At 41.6% G+C, this 19,419-nt stretch overlaps 1 protein-coding gene across 1 annotated transcript in view; it reads left to right on the forward strand.

The window, feature by feature from the left end:
- Positions 1-19,419, forward strand: part of LOC103918986 (transmembrane protein FLJ37396) — a 39,737-nt gene that overhangs the window by 1,574 nt on the left and 18,744 nt on the right. Inside the window, 7 exon segments of the mRNA XM_009326423.1 lie at positions 8,011-8,175; positions 11,218-11,327; positions 11,604-11,739; positions 11,849-12,052; positions 15,905-15,940; positions 15,942-16,098; positions 18,477-18,604. Coding sequence (XP_009324698.1) covers positions 8,011-8,175; positions 11,218-11,327; positions 11,604-11,739; positions 11,849-12,052; positions 15,905-15,940; positions 15,942-16,098; positions 18,477-18,604 — 936 coding nt within the window.

The following is a 19,419-nucleotide window of genomic DNA, read 5'->3' on the forward strand; positions in this document are numbered from 1 at the left end:
ACAGTGTGTTTAAATCCAGTGATTTAACCCATGCTTTTACAGACAGGGTGGGAACGGCGTGGAACTCCAGGAGCTCACAGGATTGTCTCTGGAAAAGCACAACCCCTCTCTTCTGGGGACTAGGCAGGGTGTATGCCTCTTCCTTGCAGTCGAGAAGTGGGCTGGCCAGGGTGGAGGAACGAAAAGGGGCTGTAACTTGTTCTCCCCATCTCCTTTCTCCACTGAAGACCTCTACCACAAGGGGTGTACCTGTGGGTCTGCATGGGGGGAGCAGGGCACAGCCCTGGCCTGGAGTGGCACTGCCCAACCAGTGACAACTGGTCCAGAACAGTGGGAAGGAAAGTGCAGATTTACCTGGGACAGGTAAGGGGCCTTTAGCCCTTAGTTAGTGGTTTAACTAAGCTCTAACTGGTCTAACTGGCTCTACTGGTGCAGTCCTTCACTCCTTAGGCCCAAGGGCGTCTCAGGTAGGGCATGCTGGGGAGATATGGCAGCACTGCCCCAGGAGTACAGTGCTAGTGGTGTTAAGGTGCAAGGAGAGGAGAGTTAAACTCTTCTCTCCAAACGAAGCCCCTTGAACAGGCCAATGTTTCTCTCATGTGAGCAGGATAGGAGAGGGAAGGATGATCTGTGATCTTGGGTGCAGTAGGCTAATAATGTATGGAGAAGGGCACAAGACCTACAATGTTATAGAGTTCACCTGAGCCATTCATTTTGCCATGGAGTAGATCTTTATTGGTATTAAAAAGCAACTCAGAAGTGCTCTAGCTCATTTTGATCTTCAGTATCTAGTTATCTAATATTTGAGGAACTGTATCATATTACCATCATAAGCTTCATTCATCTGCTATCTAGATCTGAGCTTTATAGATGAAACAACAGAATGATTAAACAAGACATTAAAAACAAAGCTGAAGTAAAGCATGGAATAGAAATGCAGATGGCCTTTTATTGCTGAAACAATGAGATAATAAATTAGATTACATGTAGTTCCACTAAACCCCGAGAGTTTTGCTGAACTTTAGCAAACTGTAACTTACTTATTAGCCTCTTTGCATGTATCAGCAGTACCCATCAGCACTGGGTAAAGGAGAATCAGTTGATACTTATTTGGACTTTCAAAAATCTTTGGAAAAGAAGTAGCAGACAAAGTGCTGCTGTTTGTTATGGCTTGGCCTGAGACAAAAAAATTTAAAAAAAAAAAAGCAATTGGAATAATGTCCACATTTCTGTACAGAAAGATGATGGCATAGGGCAAACAAAGATTCTGTATAAAAAGCAGTGTTAAACATACTTATCAAAGAGCTGAAAAAAAAGAAAAAAAAGATGACAAAACTTAGAGGAACACAGTTGGTTTGGTTGTTCAAGGATGAAGGAATACCTATATCCTCCAAAGCCTTGAGCAAGCCTGAAATGAAGTAAAGAAGGAGGAGAAAACATTTCAGTTCTTCTAAAAATGGGTGCTATGTTGCCAACAGGCTCTTCAACACTGACACCAGGCCAAACGCAGCCATCCCCAGTACACCCTTGTTTCAGAAGTTTGCGGTAGCAGCATCATACCAGAATCAAATACTGGAGGAGTGATAACCCTGAAATAGTAACATACTTGAAGTTCTTGTGGGATGTGAAGATTTGGGAGGTGTATGTGTGTGTGAGAAGAATGTTGTACACCCCTGAGCCATGACTCTGTTCAGGCAGTAGGATTTGTTAGTTGGCGTCCTTTCCCGGCTGGAAGATAGGCACTACTCCAAGGACCGTGGAGGTGCCCCGACCTGCCACAGCTGTTAGTCTTTCAGGGTCTGGTGGAAGGCCCTTTCTTAAAAGAAAAAGAAAAATAATAAAAATCCATACAACGTGGGTTCCCCCACCCCCATCACATTCCATTCTCTGACATACTTCTGCTTCAGGACAAAAAAAGGGAAATTACATCATTGCGTGGATGCAAAGCAAAAGGCACTGACAACATTGCTTACAGTCATCTTGCAGTCATGTTGCTTAAAGTGTTGATGTTCTCCAGCTGGTCTGATGATGGCTTTTTGCAGAATCCTGCCACAAGGACGCTGGTTTCACTTTGCCCCAGCACAGCACTGAAACCGAGGAGCTGAAACCTCAGCTCCAGCTTCTGCTTTCTCATTTTGGTATTAAGTACAACCTTAAGGATCTCAAGAACTCAGCTGATGAGATGGAGCTCTTTTCCCTGGTAACTGAAATGTAGTTCTCAATACTAAAAAAAACAAACCAAAACAAAAAAGTAAAAAAAAAGTCTTTAAAAGTATGGAAGGAAGTTCCATTTATTACAAGTCAGTGTTTTGCGTCACAGAAAAATAAGATTGTGGGTATTTTTGCTCTTGACAGGAAGCAGCAGAAAGGCCCGGCTTGCTCTCACTAAGCTATAGTAACTGCTGACGTTCATATTCTCAGCGTCATGGCTCTGAGTCCGTACCTTTGTTCTCCCAGCTCTCACTCGTGCTTTTTGTGTGTTTTTCTCGAGTTTTCCTGCCCTTGTTTGGTGTCTCCCCGAGCAGTGGTACTTCCACTAGAGGTCGGCTGCGACACACCGTCGCCCAGGACCTCGCCGAGCCTCCGCAGCTCAGGGGTTACCAGCAGGAAAACGTTGGGTTTTGTTTTTTCTGTCACCCAAAAGGCAAAACCGACTGATAATCTCCAGCGTGTGTCCAGGGTCCAAAAGAGACACATAACTGTTAAACGTAAATAACATACTGCTTTTAAATACATGGCTTGCCTTACAAATCACGCCTTGTATGAGAGCAGGTGGTACAGCTGAAAAGGACAAAGGTTTGGTTGCATAAACTGGTCTGTAAGTGTCTCATCAAATTAACATTTGACTAGTCCAGCTGAACTCACTGAACCATCTGAGATAAGGAGGGCAGACGTGTTTACACAACTAGGCAATGATGTAAATTACTGTCATTGTAGGCTGGCAGTGGCTTATTCATTTTTGAACAGGATTTTCGAAGTACATCTTCTAGGCTAATGCTATTCCTACCAAAGCCAGTGATAATAAATTTGCCACTGACTTTGACTGAAAGAGAGTGTTTTTGAAATTCCTGGTCTTCTTTTTGGAGGCTCCAGAGTTAACAGCCGGGAGTTTCATTGTGTCTGCTGGAAAGGAAAGAAAACACAGGACCAGAAAGTCTCCTTTGTCACTTTATCACTCCATTTATTTATTTATTTTGGCTGATAATATGCAGTATTACTTTGCTATAGGATTTAATATCTGGCTTGGGAAATTTATAACAGTACCATCTCCTTTTATGCTTTAGGTTGTCCAAAACTTTAGAAGTGTCTTCTGCAAACAGCAGACGATGAGAACGTTTCCAGTTTATGATGCAGAGGTTTCTTGGTCAGAGAACTGGGGCATGCTAGATCCAGCCAGGGCTTTGAAAAAGAGAGCTAACTGGATCCCTTTTTTAAAGGTAACTATGAGGAACTTTCCTTTTTCAGTTGTGTTAGTCCTAGTCAGTCTTCAGGATGTACCAAGATACATTTCAGCAATTAAAGTCTAAAATGTTTCTTTTGACAAATAGAGTGATGATTTTTTCAATAATTCAGGCCTTATCAAACTACTCTATTTCTGTATAGTCAAGAGCCCCTTTTCATGTCTGTTGAAAATAAAAAGTGAATGTATTGCACTTTCTTTACTAAATATTGCCTCCTATACCGAAAACATGTAGCGATATTCGTAAGTTTTGTGGTTACTTTTATGTCAACCGGATTAAGCCTAAAGTAGATCCCTGGCAGCAAAAGCTTTTGATAAAACTGAAACAATGGAAAAAAGTGGATAAGCTGATGGACCTTCATTCAAAATTTGTAGAGGTAATATAACTTAAAAAGTGATTTTAATTTATTTATTGGACACTTCTACGGAAATTGAAATCTCTAGAGAAAGGTTGCCTCAGAGTGTATATGCCGGAATTCATTAAAGACCCATTACTAAGGTGCTATAGAGATTTTTTTCTCCCTCTTTCTCAGTTCAGCAGTTTCAAAAGGCAGTTTGAACACTTGCATAAATATTCAAAAGCTCTGAGGTTCACCTAAGTCAGGTCAAAATCAGTCCCGGAATTTGTGTCAAAGGGATTGCTCAGAACAGCTTTCTTTTTAGTGTGACCAAGGTTCAGATCTGTGCTCAAAAGATGAGGAGAGATGCTCCAATAGTGAGGTACAAGTCTAAAACTTGGTAGGGCACAATGTGTCTCAGGGAGAGGTTACTGAGTGTCTCTCTTTTTGTTCTAGTTTCACCCGTTCTCTTGATTCTGGTGATATATTGCCATTTTTGGCCATTTTGAGGATGTCCTGCAGGACAGCTCTGTCTAGGCTGCCTGCCGTCCAGCCTCCTTGGAAAAATGGCAATGGGCATTCAGGGATCAGGCCTGCTTGGCATCCACAGTGAGCCTGAGGCACCCCTAACACCTCGCACCATTGTCTTGCAAATGATGATCGTCTGTGAAGAGTAGTATTCATTTGTCCTAATCGCACCTTACTCACTGAATGTACCCTGCAGGGCTGACTTGCATATGCCCAGTAAGCTCTGCTCATTCACGCCTGCTGCAGATGCATGAACGAACTGCAGGGCGTGATAGGCTGGTCAGGTGTACTGGGGAGTTGCCACATTTTTCCAGTGAAATTTGAGCAGGTCTGGTGTCCTCATCTGTAAAACTGGCACAACAGGAGTTCTCTGCCTCTCAAGGATGAGGAAAACTAATGCAATTAAGATGGTGAACTGCTACTATAGGACTGGATCTGTATAAATATCTCAGCCAGTAAAAGTTATCTGGCAATCAGAGGATGAGATTACTGCCTCTCATCCCCCGGGTGAGCCTGAAGCACTATGAACAATAAGGACACCTTGTAGTTCAGCTCCCAGCTTTACACAGGAACCAGAAAATAAATCCCTTCTCTGAAGCTGTGGAGGAGTTGTACCCCTAAGTGCTCTCTTCTATCAGTAATCACATTCCTGCCAAATGGAAAGTCCTTGATGAGCTATCTCTTTCTTCCTTTAGTACCCAGGCAGTGTTGGGTACACAGGAGCAGCCTAAGCTGAGTCTCCAGCTCAAGTGAGGCTATTTCAGCCCTGAAATGTCATGGGGCTCCTTGGTTTTCTCTCCCCAAGGAACCACTGCTGTAGTCCATCCCAATACCTCTGTCCTCAGGCTTGAAGATCCCCTGCTGTCTGGAAAGGGGGTAGTGGGCTTATCACAGAGCCCCGAATGATGCTCTGTATGTGTTTGAGTTGTGGGCAAGCCTTGATTTGGGACCCTTGAGGGGGTTGCTGCCTTCCTTGGGGGTGCTAGCTGGAGAGGGGAGGAGGAGGATTCCCATCTGCATGGGGGCTGTGATGGCACGGGGCAGAACAAGGGAGAGGGTGTCAAAAAAGCAACCAAAGCAACATGAAAATGTTACCGTAAGTCGGCAGATGAAGAACTCTCTAAGACTCAATTTGGAGTTTTAGAGAGCAGGCATTCTTTATTGCGGCGCCGGGTGCCAGGTGGAATTTCCATAAATCAAGCACACCTATGGCTAGATCACCGTTACATTTATACACAAGAATTACTAGGTAGTACGCTCCCAGTTACAATGATTGGTTAGTGGTTTACATATAATATCTGCTGTGTCATTCTCTTCTGTTACTACGCTTGCGCAGGGGAAGGGTCTTCACCTGGGCAAGGGTCTTCTTGACCTGTGGGTGTGTTTTTTAGTATTATAATGAGGGCAGTTCACTTCAGGTTACCTTAAAAGTAAGTTTCGTTGCCAAGTTAGCTAGATATTCATCTACCTTGTCAAGTTGTCAAATAACTCATCCCATATACAATAAAGCCTAAGTGGTCTGGTTACGGTCTAGAGAATTAAGACTAAGGCTAACATGGTCCAGTGAATAACACAGCAACCCATACATAACGCTAACATGAAGACTAGTAACACAGCAACCCCTACATAACGCTAACATAAAGATTAATCAAAATGTTCTTATAGTTGCTTATTCACTATCAAACACAAAATATAGAAAGATTCAATAAAAACTTATGATAATCTTCAACAAAAACACCCAGAAACAGGCAGAAACGGACAGTGCCAGCTCAGCAGGGTAGAGCCCTCGGTGCTGTAGCCATGGACCGCATGTGGGGATGGTGCCTGCTCTGCTGCCCAGCCGTCTTAGGATTGCTTAGGATCCCATCAGCCTCCTGTATCCTCTTAGGCGGCTATTTGCTTTGCCTACACCTGAAGCTGACCTCAGTGAAACGGCAACAGGGAGCCTTCGTAAGCAGTTTCTGTTGGGCTGAAGGCAGGAGGACGATAAGACTGTGCTGGAGCAAACTACCCTGTGACTTGGGAAAGGGAAAATGGAGGCTCCTGGCTTCCCACCCTGTTCACCTTCCCCAAGCCTCTTCCCACTGCCTGACTTCTGATTTTGTGTTTCAGTGTCTAACAAGCCTAAAAATAAATATAACTCCAAGGGAACAAAGGTTCCCTTTAAAGGTTTAATCAAAATGTTCTTGTAGTCACTCATTCACTATCAAACACAAAATATAGATTCAATATAAAAAAACTTATAATAATCTTCAACAGTTTGGTAAAGAGATTGGGTCAAGCTGTCCAAAAGCAGTGATAACAAGACTTGCTAACAAAGGTGCTTGGCAGTGGAATGCCGGATGGTAACAGTGTTTTGTAGAGAAGCAGTAATGGATCAGAAGTTGTTGACTCCCAACCAGTAAAAAAGTGAATGAAGGAAATGCTTGGGAAATGAATGGAAAAATCATTTCCATAGGGTCTGATATTTAATTTACATTTTTATTAAAGGCTGCTTGCTCCCCTGCCTTCCCCTTTCTAATTATTATTACTTTTTTTCCTCCTGTGTTAAGTAAGGTTTCATTTCTTTTGACTTTTCAGCATCTTTGTTCAAAACAGATGATAAAGAAGAGTCTTATAAAATTCCTGGTCTTAATCCCCTTAGAATTCCTATCAATGCTTTGCTAGAATTCATATCAACAGAATTTTACTGATGCCAATAATTGTTAAAGCATGACCATGTTCTTCAAATTATACTTCTGATACAAGCGGCAATTAAAAAAAAATCTGCAAGATTAGATGTGTTTTTCAAAAATTACCTTTGTACTACTACTAATTTTGTTTAACCTGTTTTTTGGCAGTACTCTCTATATATTTAGTCTCCCTGGTTCCTATTTAACATTCATTATTTACTTTTGTGGGTCTCACAAAACATTTGAGAGAGAATTCTCTTTAAATCGCAGAAATCAGGAAGTGGATGTGTAGACTTTGCAGCTGAAGTTGGCTTTACAATATTTTAAATAATTGAATGGATTTTATTTTGATCATACTCTTAGAAAGTTTAGCCATTTATGGTCTTTTTTTTTTTTAATTTAGGACTGAAATAAGCTTTCTTTTATGATCACTGTTTTCAGACGTTTTCCCCATGCCAGATATTTCACAAAGAAACCATTCTTTCGAATCTTGCCACAGCATGTAATTTTTCTGGAAAGCTTGGCTGAAAGCTATCATCACCACTAACAAAAGTAAAAATGGCTTTGCAGCTCACTGAGACAATGAAAAAAAGATCATTCTCCTTGTTTTTTCCATAGTGGCTTGCTCACCAAATATGATATGTTTGGTTTTCATCAAGAAACATGTACACCTCCTTAAGGGCGAGGGGTAACAGGAAAGGAGAGAGGGGATTACCCAGTAGTCCCTCCCCTCCGTAAATCTCAGTTAGAAAAAAAGTGCTTTGTATTCTTTCTTATCTGGTATATTCCCTCCATATGCTGGGACAGGCAAGTCCATTTCTACATTTTCACCGTGGAGAGGGGGCAGCAGACAGCTTTCCCAAATAAACGAGAAGCAGTAACGAGTGGTGCTGTAGAGGCTCCCTCACCAGATGCTCTGAATTGACCTTGACTCACTGCAGGATGGGAGCTGGCACGCTGACTCGTTTGCCCTGTGAATCTTTTGTCTGTATCTGATGTGGTTTGAAACAAGGTCTCGGACGTAGAGAGGGTGATGGAGAGTCTCCAGGAACACATGGCAGCGGTGTTCGAACCACATCCTGTGCGGTCAAGTTCTACCACTTCTTCTCATGCCTGTGGACAGCAGAGCTACAATCATGTCTGGAAGGAGATCTATGCCTGCACTGAGTTCCTCCAGGTACTTAGAAGGGGAAATGATGAATAATGGTCAATTAACATGTCTAGCAGCCATTTCTCAGCTCTGATAGAGGGCTTCTCTTAACAGATTTCTGTTTGGATACCGGCATTCCCCTTTTTCAAAATTCAGTCTCCTGCTACTGCTGCTAAGCAGGAGCTGCCCAGCTGCAATGGATGGTTGCATGCCCGAGCCGCATATGCGATGTCCTCTCCTCCTTGGTGCTCGCTAGCTGCTGTGCAGCCACCGGTCCAGTGATAGCACAAGCGGCGTGCGATTGCACCTACCTAAAAATAACATAGCCGGGCTGGGGTGTGGATTTGGCTGCAAGAAATAGAAGTGTGCCCTAGTATTTACTGGAGAGTGTGGTATCAGGGAATGGGTTAGCATGTGTGTACGGAGGAGAGGGGAGGAAGGATGGCAGGTTGTCTTGGTTGCAGGAGGCCGTCCAGCAACTGAGCACCTGTGGACCTGAGAGCAGATGGCTGCTTTGTGCAGGGGCAGGTGTGATAGCAAGTTCCTCCTCTGGGGCAGGAAGTGGCGTTTGTGGGCATGGCCTCACGGAGGTTCAGAAGCTGTGAGAGCAGAAGCTGTGAGAGATCTTCACGTTTTGGAGAGGGGAAAAAAACCCCACAAATGGCCCACCTGCAGGGTAGTGAATGAGAAGCAGGACCTACCTCTCTGTTATCTGGGGAATTTGTAGTAACTGTGGCATGCCTTACGTGGCGAGGTCTGTGACTAATCCTCTGAATTTGAAGGTATCCCTTTGATGCAGATAGACTTTGGTTCCCTATTTCTTTATTGTCCTTCTGACTCAGAAGTCGTTCACAGCTGCTGCTTTGATGAGTATAAAAGCAGAACTGTTATGCACAGAACTGCTACATCCCGGAAGTTCCTGTATCCACAGCTCAGTGCTTCAATTGCCTCCTTCTACCGGTGCCAGGACCAAGCAGGGCAGCTAGTAATACAGGAGCGGGGGAAAGGGAACAGAGGGAGAGAGACAGCATTTAGTCTCTTCTCGTTCCCTCTTTCCCGCTGATTAATCTGCCCCACGCCTGATACCAACTCCGTGTTCAAAAATAAACCTGCATTTTTCTGTCAGGAAAAGCTCCCACGTGTGAGAACATACAGTTCTCGCCACCTCAGGCTGACCCTGACCAGGAAATACTTGATTACTTAATGAAAACTTCAGGAAAAAAAAACATTGGGTTGACTCATGCAAGCTACATGATAATTAATTAAAAAAAGAAAGAAAACAAGATTGGACTGTACATCTTTCTGTCAAGTGCACTGAGGTCACGACTGGGTTGGGAAATAGTACCTATTTGGGGGCAACGCAAGGGACGTGACTGATCTCAATTTTGAAACAGTCTCGTCATGATGGTTATTAAAAAAACTAGAATTAGATCCTCCGCAAAAAAGCACTGTCCAGGTCTCAGTGTTTTTAAAATAAAAATTCAGCTGCTACCCAAAAATGTGCCGTCACTTTTTTCCTTATTTCACTCGCATTTTTCAGACAGCATTGTCTGTATGTTTTTAAAGTGGAAATTTTAAGTAGAAATGCTTCATCCCATGCTTAGTCCATATACTTATTGTGATATTTAATAGAGATGTACAATTAATGCTGTTGATTCAGGAAAATATATTTTAATTCTATTTGACCCCACATTATTTTAAGTAATAGAGATTGAAGGACCTAGTTTTTCTAAAATTTAAGAAATTAGGCCTTTGGAGTCAATGAGGACAGGATAAGTGAGGATGATCATGCTTAGTAAGGATAGAGAAATCAGTTAACAGATAATCTATCATTGCAAGGATTATGTAAAGAATTCATTGTTTGACATCAAGATTTGTTTGGCTTGGAGGAATTTTTTGAGACAATACACTCATGTCAACTTGCAAATTTATAGAACAGCTAACGTAGTCCTGAGTTTATCTGTGTCACTTCTATGAGTAGCTTTGTTAGGATGTCTCGTGTTGAGCAGGATAAATTTGACAAGTGCCAATTTGTGAAGATACATTAATAGGATTTTCTTTAATCAGAAAAAACAATGCCAAAATCAATGCTATAAAACCCTTAACACACTGAAAAGAATTCCAACTTTTGCCATCCAAGTTCAAATGAAGTGGTAAAATAAATCGGGGTAGAGAAATGGGTTGAGGAAAATTTTTTCTCATATACTTGATTATCTGAGGAAATTAATTGGATAATGCCTAGCAAATCACTGTCCATAATGTTCCACAATTAATAAATACTGTGTGACTCATAGTGATCTTCCCATTTACACTGGTACTAATGCCAGTTTATTTTCACTGATGTTGGTGGAGTAACTCCTGATGCATGTGAGAAGGCCTTGATGGAGTTGATAACAAGGCAGGTGTGCCTGTTTTCCTGCTTGCTGCTCTTCTGCTACTCTCTTATCACATCATGGAGTGTGCTGGAAAGGAGTGAGAGAAAAAAACAAGCACTGAATTTCATTTTACAGAATGTTAGCTAGAGCATTTAATATATGCTTGTGTTGGGGGTGTAGTGTATACATCACAGTAAAACTTTTCTACAGCCTAGTCTGATATTACTTCTTCGTTGCCACGCTATGATTTTGCCCCATGCTCAGTCTATGATCTGCTGGAGCCCAGAAATCAGTTTTTCTTTTATGGCAGGAGGAAAAAGAATGGACTAGGAGGTCAGACATGTCACTAGCATAGCTGGGTTGAGATTTTGATGAAATAGATGTTCTGAATTTCTTTGGAAAATTTCCTCGATCTGACCCTTGCCGCAGTCTTGTCTTTGGAACAGGAATAGCTCTTTCATACAGCTCAGGGACTTTATAAGAATAAATACTAAGGATTGGAAAGCAATCAAATATTGTGGAGTTATATGCCATGATAATTTCACTGCTGGCTGGATTATGAATTTCATCCAGTATGGCACTTCCTTTCCTTTTCTTTTCCTTTTGTTATGATAAAGCCTATGCATAGAGCTGTCAAATAAGAATCATATGCATACTTACCACACCAATTTTTAACTATGTGTGTTGGAACTAGGAACTAACTATCGAGGATGATAACACAGCTGTGGCTCACAGTGGGAAGGATGTAGGAAATATCAGCTCCGGTAAGCCTCCGGCATCCTTCAGAAAGAAGAATGAAAGAGGGTAAAAAATTGTTCATATGTGTATATATGTATGTATATATTTAATAAAACCTGAAAGAAGGAAGAAAAATTATATCAACCTACTGTTTCTCTGACAGAAGCAGTAGTGCCATCCTTTTCCATTATTCCATACCGCAGGTTTCCATGACAGTCCGTCCCGTAGGCAGCCGCAGCCTTCTCTTAGACAGCAGACATAGCAAAACTGTCTACTTTAGGAAGGTTTAGAAATCTCCTGAAGTAGCAAAAATGTAATTACATTTTTCCTGTCTGGCAAAAGGTATAGTTATATGGGCAGCTTGCAGCTGCTAGGATTAGAAGAGGGCACAGCGACCGCCCACAGGGAGCACATGGTGAGGAGAGGAGCCTACTTGTCCCTTCTTTTCTTACGTCACCTGAGACTCCGGGAGCTAAAGGTAAAAAAACTCAACATAAAATCTGCAGAGATCAGAGTTAATTTTTTTAAGAGGGGGGCTGTCATCCAACTGAAAATGCAACTTGTGCGTTTGCTCCGGTTTGTTTCAGCGAGTGTGCCTGGGGATCCTTAACTACTTCAGGTCTGTGGAGAGAAGCCTGACCATCAGTACCGCCGGCCTCTCCTTCAAGGCGGGTCACCTAATTCCCAGTGCAGAAGACACCTCCTGGGTCAGTGCTGCCAAAGGAGGCACTGGTGGTTTTGGTGGCCTGAGTTCACAGCCATATATTCACTACACACCAGCTGACTACAAGGTGAGGTACCACCTAGCCTTTAGTCTTCCAAAACGTGTGCTTCAACAGGAGTACCTAATCCAGTTCTCTCTTCCATGCAAGCTACGCTGTGATCAATTGCTGAATCATCCGAGGGGTTCAGTGTAGCTTCTTCCTCAGAACCACGTGTCTCGCCTTAACAGACTAAATACTTGTATCTACCAGCGGTCTGTAGCAAGCCTCTGAGAAACTTGAGGCACGTAGCAGTATAATGTCAATACTGCCTGCCAGATAAACATTTACTTAGGCCGGTGCTGCTGGCTGTGCTTAAACTAGGACCTTTGTAAGTGCAGGATTATCACACAGAGTAGATGTTCCTGAGAAATCTGAGGCATTTTGCAATTTATGGAAATCCTTGTTTAAGTAACTCATAATGACTTCTAAAACGTATTCTTTAGATTTAGGTAGAGTTTAGGACTTACTGTTTTTTAACCTTGGATGAGGGCATGTGGCTGAAGTGATATAATTAGTACACTTAGCTTCACAGATTAGAAATATAATAATTTGAATTAAATTCCTAAGGCTTATCAAACTTTGCTTTCCCCAACTTTTTTGTAAAATATACTGAACAGAATCAGTATATCATGCTGACATTAGTGGTTTGATGTGATATAGTATTTTGTCTTTTGAGCTGTAGAATCTCCTTGCAGCTCTGCTACCAAACACTCATCCCAAAGTTCTCATGTAGAAAGCCTGAAGAAGCACGATAGTATTTTAATAGGATTTTTTTAACATTTTGAGCTCACATTTATTTCTCATTTACTGAAAACTTGTTTGTTTGGGTTTTTTTTTTTTGCTGTAGAATTTGTTGCTCATGTTAAGATTTTACCACCCCCCAAAAAAACCCCCCAAGCCAGAAAAAAACTTCACAAAAACCTCTTTGAAAATAAAATGTGTGGGCAGGACATGGAATTGATGATATTTTTAAGGTATCTTTAGTTTTATTTCTAATATGGTCACATTTATCCTTTAAAAATCTAATCAATTAAAATCCCTAAATGAAAAGCTGCTTGGAACTAGAAAATTGTGATTTTCCACTTAGGAGGTGTTGAGCTGGGTGGTCCAGCATCTTCAAATTTTCAAGTCAGAAAAAGTAATTTAAAAACTTACGTTTTCCAATGGGAGGTGTCGGTTTTCTGGGAAGCAGACGTTGTGACAAGGTCTCCTTCTGATGTCTGCATAATATACCTTTATTTTCATTCCTTTTTTTCTGTTGCAGAAGAAATGATGCAAAGATCAATCCTGACCTTCCATCTAAGCACTCGCTGATCTGGAGACTAGCTATGAAATACTTCAGAGAGCCCCTAGCAATGAGAGACACATTATTTCACAGTGGCCTCTCTTTCCCCTGGACTAATACATGGATATGGATATATGCACTTGAACTTCAACTAAAGCCTAGATAAATATTTACTAATCCTATTACAGTTTAGCTGGCAACAAATGTAGAAGCAGGGGCAACAGTATTTCCTTAACAACAGTTTCTAATGTGTTTTGGTTTTTTTTTTTTAGTATACTGCACAGACTGTCTCTTAAGAACTGAAACAATAATAGAGCCATTTTACTGGCAAACTAATTGGGACCTATCTAACATACTCACTGGCACATGCTATAAACCCAAATTGTATGGCACTGTTTTAAAAATACTTTTAGCATCTAATCTATGCCCCAAATTGGAGGAGTATCTGTGTTATGAATCCCTCCACATTGTAAGCTGTGAGCCCGTGTGATGGCGGAAATGGCTCTGATGGATCTCAGAAAACTGAGATTCTGAGGTGGTTTTGTTTCCTTCCTAGCAGACTGCTTGGGATGGAGATCATCAGAGGCATGAGTCTCAATGACAGAAAGCCCTGCAAAACAATGCATTACATTAAATTCAAACTCTTTTCTGTCCCCTGTTGATATTCAGCTTGGAAGAAAGTAGATAAAATATATGTAGATGCATGAGTGCTGCTTTATAACCCAAAAGGGATTTGTTAAGCCCCAGGAAACCTGAGCAGAGCTAGAGGAGAAAAGCCAAAACCTGCAGGCAAAAAACATCGCACATAAATATGCAGTTACTTGATTTGTTGCTATAGACATGTAACTGGTATTAACATTTTTTATAGGCATAAGTAGTATTTAGAAGGCTTGAGTAGTGTCTTTAAAATATGACTCCCAAAACAAACACGACAGGGAGGAAGTCTTCATTTCTTTTTGGTTTTGTTTCGTAAGAACTCTCCAGTTCTGTAGTCACATGCCTCTTCTGCAGAATGCAGTAGTCTTGTGTGAGATTTTTAGGGGTGGGACAGAGCAGGAATCACCGGAAAAAAATTCAAGAGCTTGAAAGTGGAGATATTTCAATGAATGCTCTCCATAAGGATGTTTAGAAACACAACTAAAAACCCCTTCTACCTGCTATGGTGAAGTCAGCCCAGTATTTTCTCAGTTATTTACCTAAATCAAGTTGAATTTAATTCTTCTATAAAGGGCTTTGATTTAACCTTTAGCAAATTCTGCACCCCATCACTAAGAGCTGTGAAACAAATAGTCTGTTCAGAAGAATAAGGAAAGAACAGAGAGTGCAGAACACCATATCGAAAAAAGGAGAGGAATCTGACCAGGCTGATCCAACATTATGTTCAAATTAGGCATACATTTTGCAGGGTTGCCTCATTAACTTTATGGTAAAGAATGAATTCTGATCCAGCATAGATCTGTGCAGCTGGCAGGCTGTCCTTCCCAGTACATTTAAATTTGACTAAGATTTCCATGACTAAAGTGAATACATTTTCCTTTCCTGCATCCTTTCTTTTAATAGAATTTGAGACATCCAGGTGCTAACAGGTAGTTTGGGTAGCATTGGGGATCTTGTAAAGGCAGATGTTAGGAGAGCCAGTGAAAGGAGGAAGTCCCAATACATTGTGGATCATTATTTGGCACTGAAGTGGGAACCAACGTGCATTACACACCAGGAGATAGTAAAAACAAACAGTGGAAAACGAGGAGCTTGTATTTGCTTGCTAGCTTCTTACAAGGAGAACCATTTTTTAAAGGCTTCTATGGCTACACCCCTATACCAAGTGTTTATTTACACTGGGAGATATTAACTTCTGTAATTATACGCCTAGAGGTAGATGTGTGTAATTCCCTTTGTGGCACTCCTAGTCAAGAAACAATATTTTGAAAGCTAACTGCAGTACTGGATTCTTGCCTGGGGCATTACCAAGCTAACTAGTGACTCACTGCCAAGGTAGATGATTCTCTTCTAAAGATGCTGATGGTTTTTTATAAAAGTAAGGTCATTGTTAAACTGTTCTATTGAACAAGTGTTGAAGTCACAGCAATTTGGGACATGAGTCAATGGGCGTTCCTTTTAATTAGTGCTAAAGTCTTTGTGTCTGTGAGCTTCTCTCCAAATCTTGCAAGTGTAACTTACCCAAGAAGGCTTTAAAAAATGTTGACTTCGTATTTCAATATCAGAATTTAAGACACTTTTTGCCAAATCTGAGCTAAATTAGAAAAAGGGAAAAAAGTTCTACCTTAGTTCAAGATCTAATCTTGTTTTTATGCCTTCTTGGTGCTTTTTCTGGATTTATATGCCTGAAGGAAAAACTAGGCACAGTAGAAATTTTGTACAGTTTGTCTTACTGCATGATAGTATAAATGAAGCCACAGTGTAGGTGTTACCTGTAAAAAATAATATTTTGGCAATATTTTATTTTATTGTTCTTTGCTAGTGACAAAATACCATGTTTCTAGGCCAGGTCCACCCTTAAACATGTTGATTATACAAAATTGCAACCCTTGCAGAGCTGACTGCTTGTATCCCCGTGTCTCTTTTCCACGGCATAGGTCCACAGTGCTCATTTCATGGAGTTTGCAGAGGTGGGAAAACCACGACGACTTTCACACTAATGAAGATGGATGCATTCACACACAGGACCAGCGAGGGGCTTACATAATATATGACGTGGCTTTAGAGGACCTGAAGGAGCTTGAGAACCAGCTGCTGCTTGTGGCCAGCCAGTACATTGAGAAAGATAAAAGTAAGTTATCTACAGGTCCAAAACACCTGTGATAATTTGGTTTGCTGTTTTCAAGGTAGGCCGATCCTATGACTTCTTGAATTGTTGCTGTACTTCTGCAGGACCAAGTTCTAACTGGATTTTTGGGACCTTTCTTTATCCTCCTAATTAGCTAAATGATGAATGTGTTACAAAGACCTAACTGAGCATGTGGAATTGCTTGTCACATGTTGTTAATGTCACAGTTTTGCACTTTTTCAGGGTCATAGACATCAAAGTCATCCTGGAGGGGAAAATGACACAGAAGGGACATTTACTGATGTAGTTCAGTAATATAATGAGCAAGCACATCTTCAAGGCACAGAGAGAGAGTCAGAAAAGAAAAACGTTGTTTCTGAATGTCTTTTAATTAATGTATTAGATTGCTTTTCTGCAGAACTAAATTTACCTCCCACCACTTTTAAACTTTTCTCAGTTGTAAATAAGAAGCTGCAAAATATTTGATGTTTCAGACTTCCTTTTTTCCTGCTGCTTTTTTTTTTATAGTAGGAACTGAGTTGGGGCAGACTGTGTTACAGATGACTAAAAAGAGCAGCTGTACTTCTAGAATAGTGAGGAGGAAGCAGCTTGTAATTATAGAAAGTATGGGGGGAGGGCCATTAGAAAACAGTGAATAAATGCCACAAAAACATATGATAGTCAGAGAATTGCACAAAATATCTCTTAAATCACTGGAATTACTTTCTGTATTGATAGGATAATGTTTTTGATGTTTTAGTATGCTTCCCTAAAACTGAATGTTCTGACATTCAGAGAATGCAGGGCAGAGCTGAGGATTAAGATGACCTTTACAAACCCGTGAATGCCTAAATGCCTGCTAGGACCTCCTTTGAAGTCACCTGAAGGTCCTCACTGTGGACCTTTTTCTGCTCATCTTTCATATGAGGAGAGGCTGAGAGAGCTGGGACTGTTCTGCCTGGAGAAAGCTCAGGAGGGATCTAATCAGTGTGTATAAACACCTGGTGGGAAGGAATGAAGAAGAGGGAACCAGGTTCTTAGCAGTCCCCACTGACAGGACCAGAGGCAATGGGCACAAACTGAAACACATGAAATTCCATCTGAACACAAGAAAACACATTTTTACTGTGAGGGTGGTCAAACACTGGCACAGGTTGCCCAGAGAGGTTGTGGAGTCTTCGTCTGTGGAGATACTCAAAATCTGACTGGACATAGTCCTGGGCAACCCACCCTAGGTGACCCTGTTTGGGAGCAGGGTGTTGGGCTGGATGACCTCCAGAGGTCCCTTCCAACCTCAACCATTCTGTGATTCTGTCATGACAGGAGGCAGATTACTGAATGAGGTGAGGTACTCTGGTAGGCTGGTATAGCAGTTCCTGTGTTTATATGTCACTTCATTATCACTCTCACACAGTACACTTGAGGACTAATCATGTACAACCTGTCCTAGCTCCTTATGCTCCTTCTTGTTATGGTCTCTTTCTGTGTGCCATGGACACAAACACTTTTATTGCTGACTTCTTCAGTAATCATGGACTTCAAGTTACTCTCTTGTTCAGCTTTTGGAAAATAAGACGCTTGAATTCTGGAGCTGAAGAGTAGCTGCTGAAGCCTAATCTATTTACCCCATGGCTGATTTTTAACTCTGCAGCTCTATACATTTCACATTCACTCTACTTGATCTATCATTTATTGTCAAAATTAGCTCTAATTTAGATATTATCACAACCAAGAAACCAAAAGCATGATTTCTTTAAAGATTTCTCATGGGCTGCTATTGTAGAAACATCTGTAGTGATTTTTTATTTCCTTCCTTCACAGTCATTTTTAAATTATGAAGACTGACTTTTCTAATAGCAAGCTATCTGAAAAGAAAGCCCTCTCCTGGGTCTGCACTCTGCCCTGTTATATCTCTTTGTAAAATTTATCTTTGAGTAGTCCGTGCTGCTTTTCTTTGATCTGAGAGTGAAGGTGAGGAGGTGAAGACAATCCCAACATGATTTGGTGCTGTGAAGAATTAAGCTTCTCTTCTCTTCCTCCCCTAGTTTTCTTGGGCTTTCTCTGGCTTCATCTCTTGATGTGCGTCTTTTGAACTCCAACCATTGCCCTTTATCTCAAGGAATATTTGTTAAAAGATGATGGAAGAGATATGTTTAAACCAAATGCCTGGTGTGCTTGTTCTTTGCCTTGCAGAATACTCTGGGGCCCTCCAAAGCATATGGGACTTGAAATCTTTTCCTGGCCTGGGGTTCCCTTGCAAAAAACCCCACAACCCTGTGCTATAAATAAAAAGAATTACCACAAGCCCTGGGACTCTAGGCATGTGGAAATCCCTCTGATACTGGCATCTGCTTGTTTTCTACTTTTTTTTTTTGTCTTAGGCAATGTAACTGGTGAGCAATTCAGCAGCAGCAACATCCTTGGCTGGGCACATGCCTCTGTGGATCGATGTGCTGTGCTGCTTGACCTCTGGACCTATGAAACTGCTCTCTTGGAAAAAAAATGCCAGGTACAGAAGCTTTTATTGGTTTGAAAACAGTGATTTGCAATCAGTTCACTTCAGGTTGTGTAAGGTTCCCTTTCAACAGCATTTCCCGTTGTGTATACACATGGATGCCAGAGCCAGCAACCATGGGTGGTGGTACGGGTTTCAGATGCATTGGGAGCCTGGTGCTGGGCTGGGTGCAGAGCATTGGAGCTGCTGGGTGCTGTGACTTGTGTCCAAAGGACCCCATGTAGTGGCTTTTGCAACAAGGGAGCAGAAATGCTCTTGTTGTCAGACAGCAGCCCCTGTAGCTCCTGTGCCAGGGGCTGGAAGCACTTCTGCAAGGCCTTAGGGAGAGTCACCCACTACTGGATAATTGGGAAGGATAACTGGGAAGGACAAGGCCATCTCCAGAGCAAAACTGGAGAGCATGTTGTGTCCCTCCTTGCATGCCAGGGAATGGAGCAAATGCAGATTAGGAAGAATCAGGTCCAGCCCGGAGGATCCTGGGCCACCGGGAAGTCCAAGATGCAATTTTTTTCTGTGGTTCTGGCTGTCCCTGCTTTCTGGGGCTGGTGCAAGAAACTTTTTATGTCTGTCATTAGAACTGTAATCATTGCATCTTTGTGAAGCCCATGGAGGAGAGACTCAGTCTGCAGCTGGCTAGGCCCATCATTTGGATTACCCTTTGTCAGAGGGAACCAGAGAGGTATTTTGTATGTTATAGCATAAAAAATAATCCATTTATTAATAAAACCTATATAGATCATAGAATCATAGAATAGTTTGGGTTGGAAGGGACCTCTAAAGGTCATCTAGTCCAACCCCCTGCTGTGGAC

The sequence above is a fragment of the Pygoscelis adeliae genome, unplaced genomic scaffold, assembly GCF_000699105.1.
Source record: "Pygoscelis adeliae isolate BGI_AS28 unplaced genomic scaffold, ASM69910v1 Scaffold206, whole genome shotgun sequence".
NCBI lineage: Eukaryota > Metazoa > Chordata > Aves > Sphenisciformes > Spheniscidae > Pygoscelis > Pygoscelis adeliae.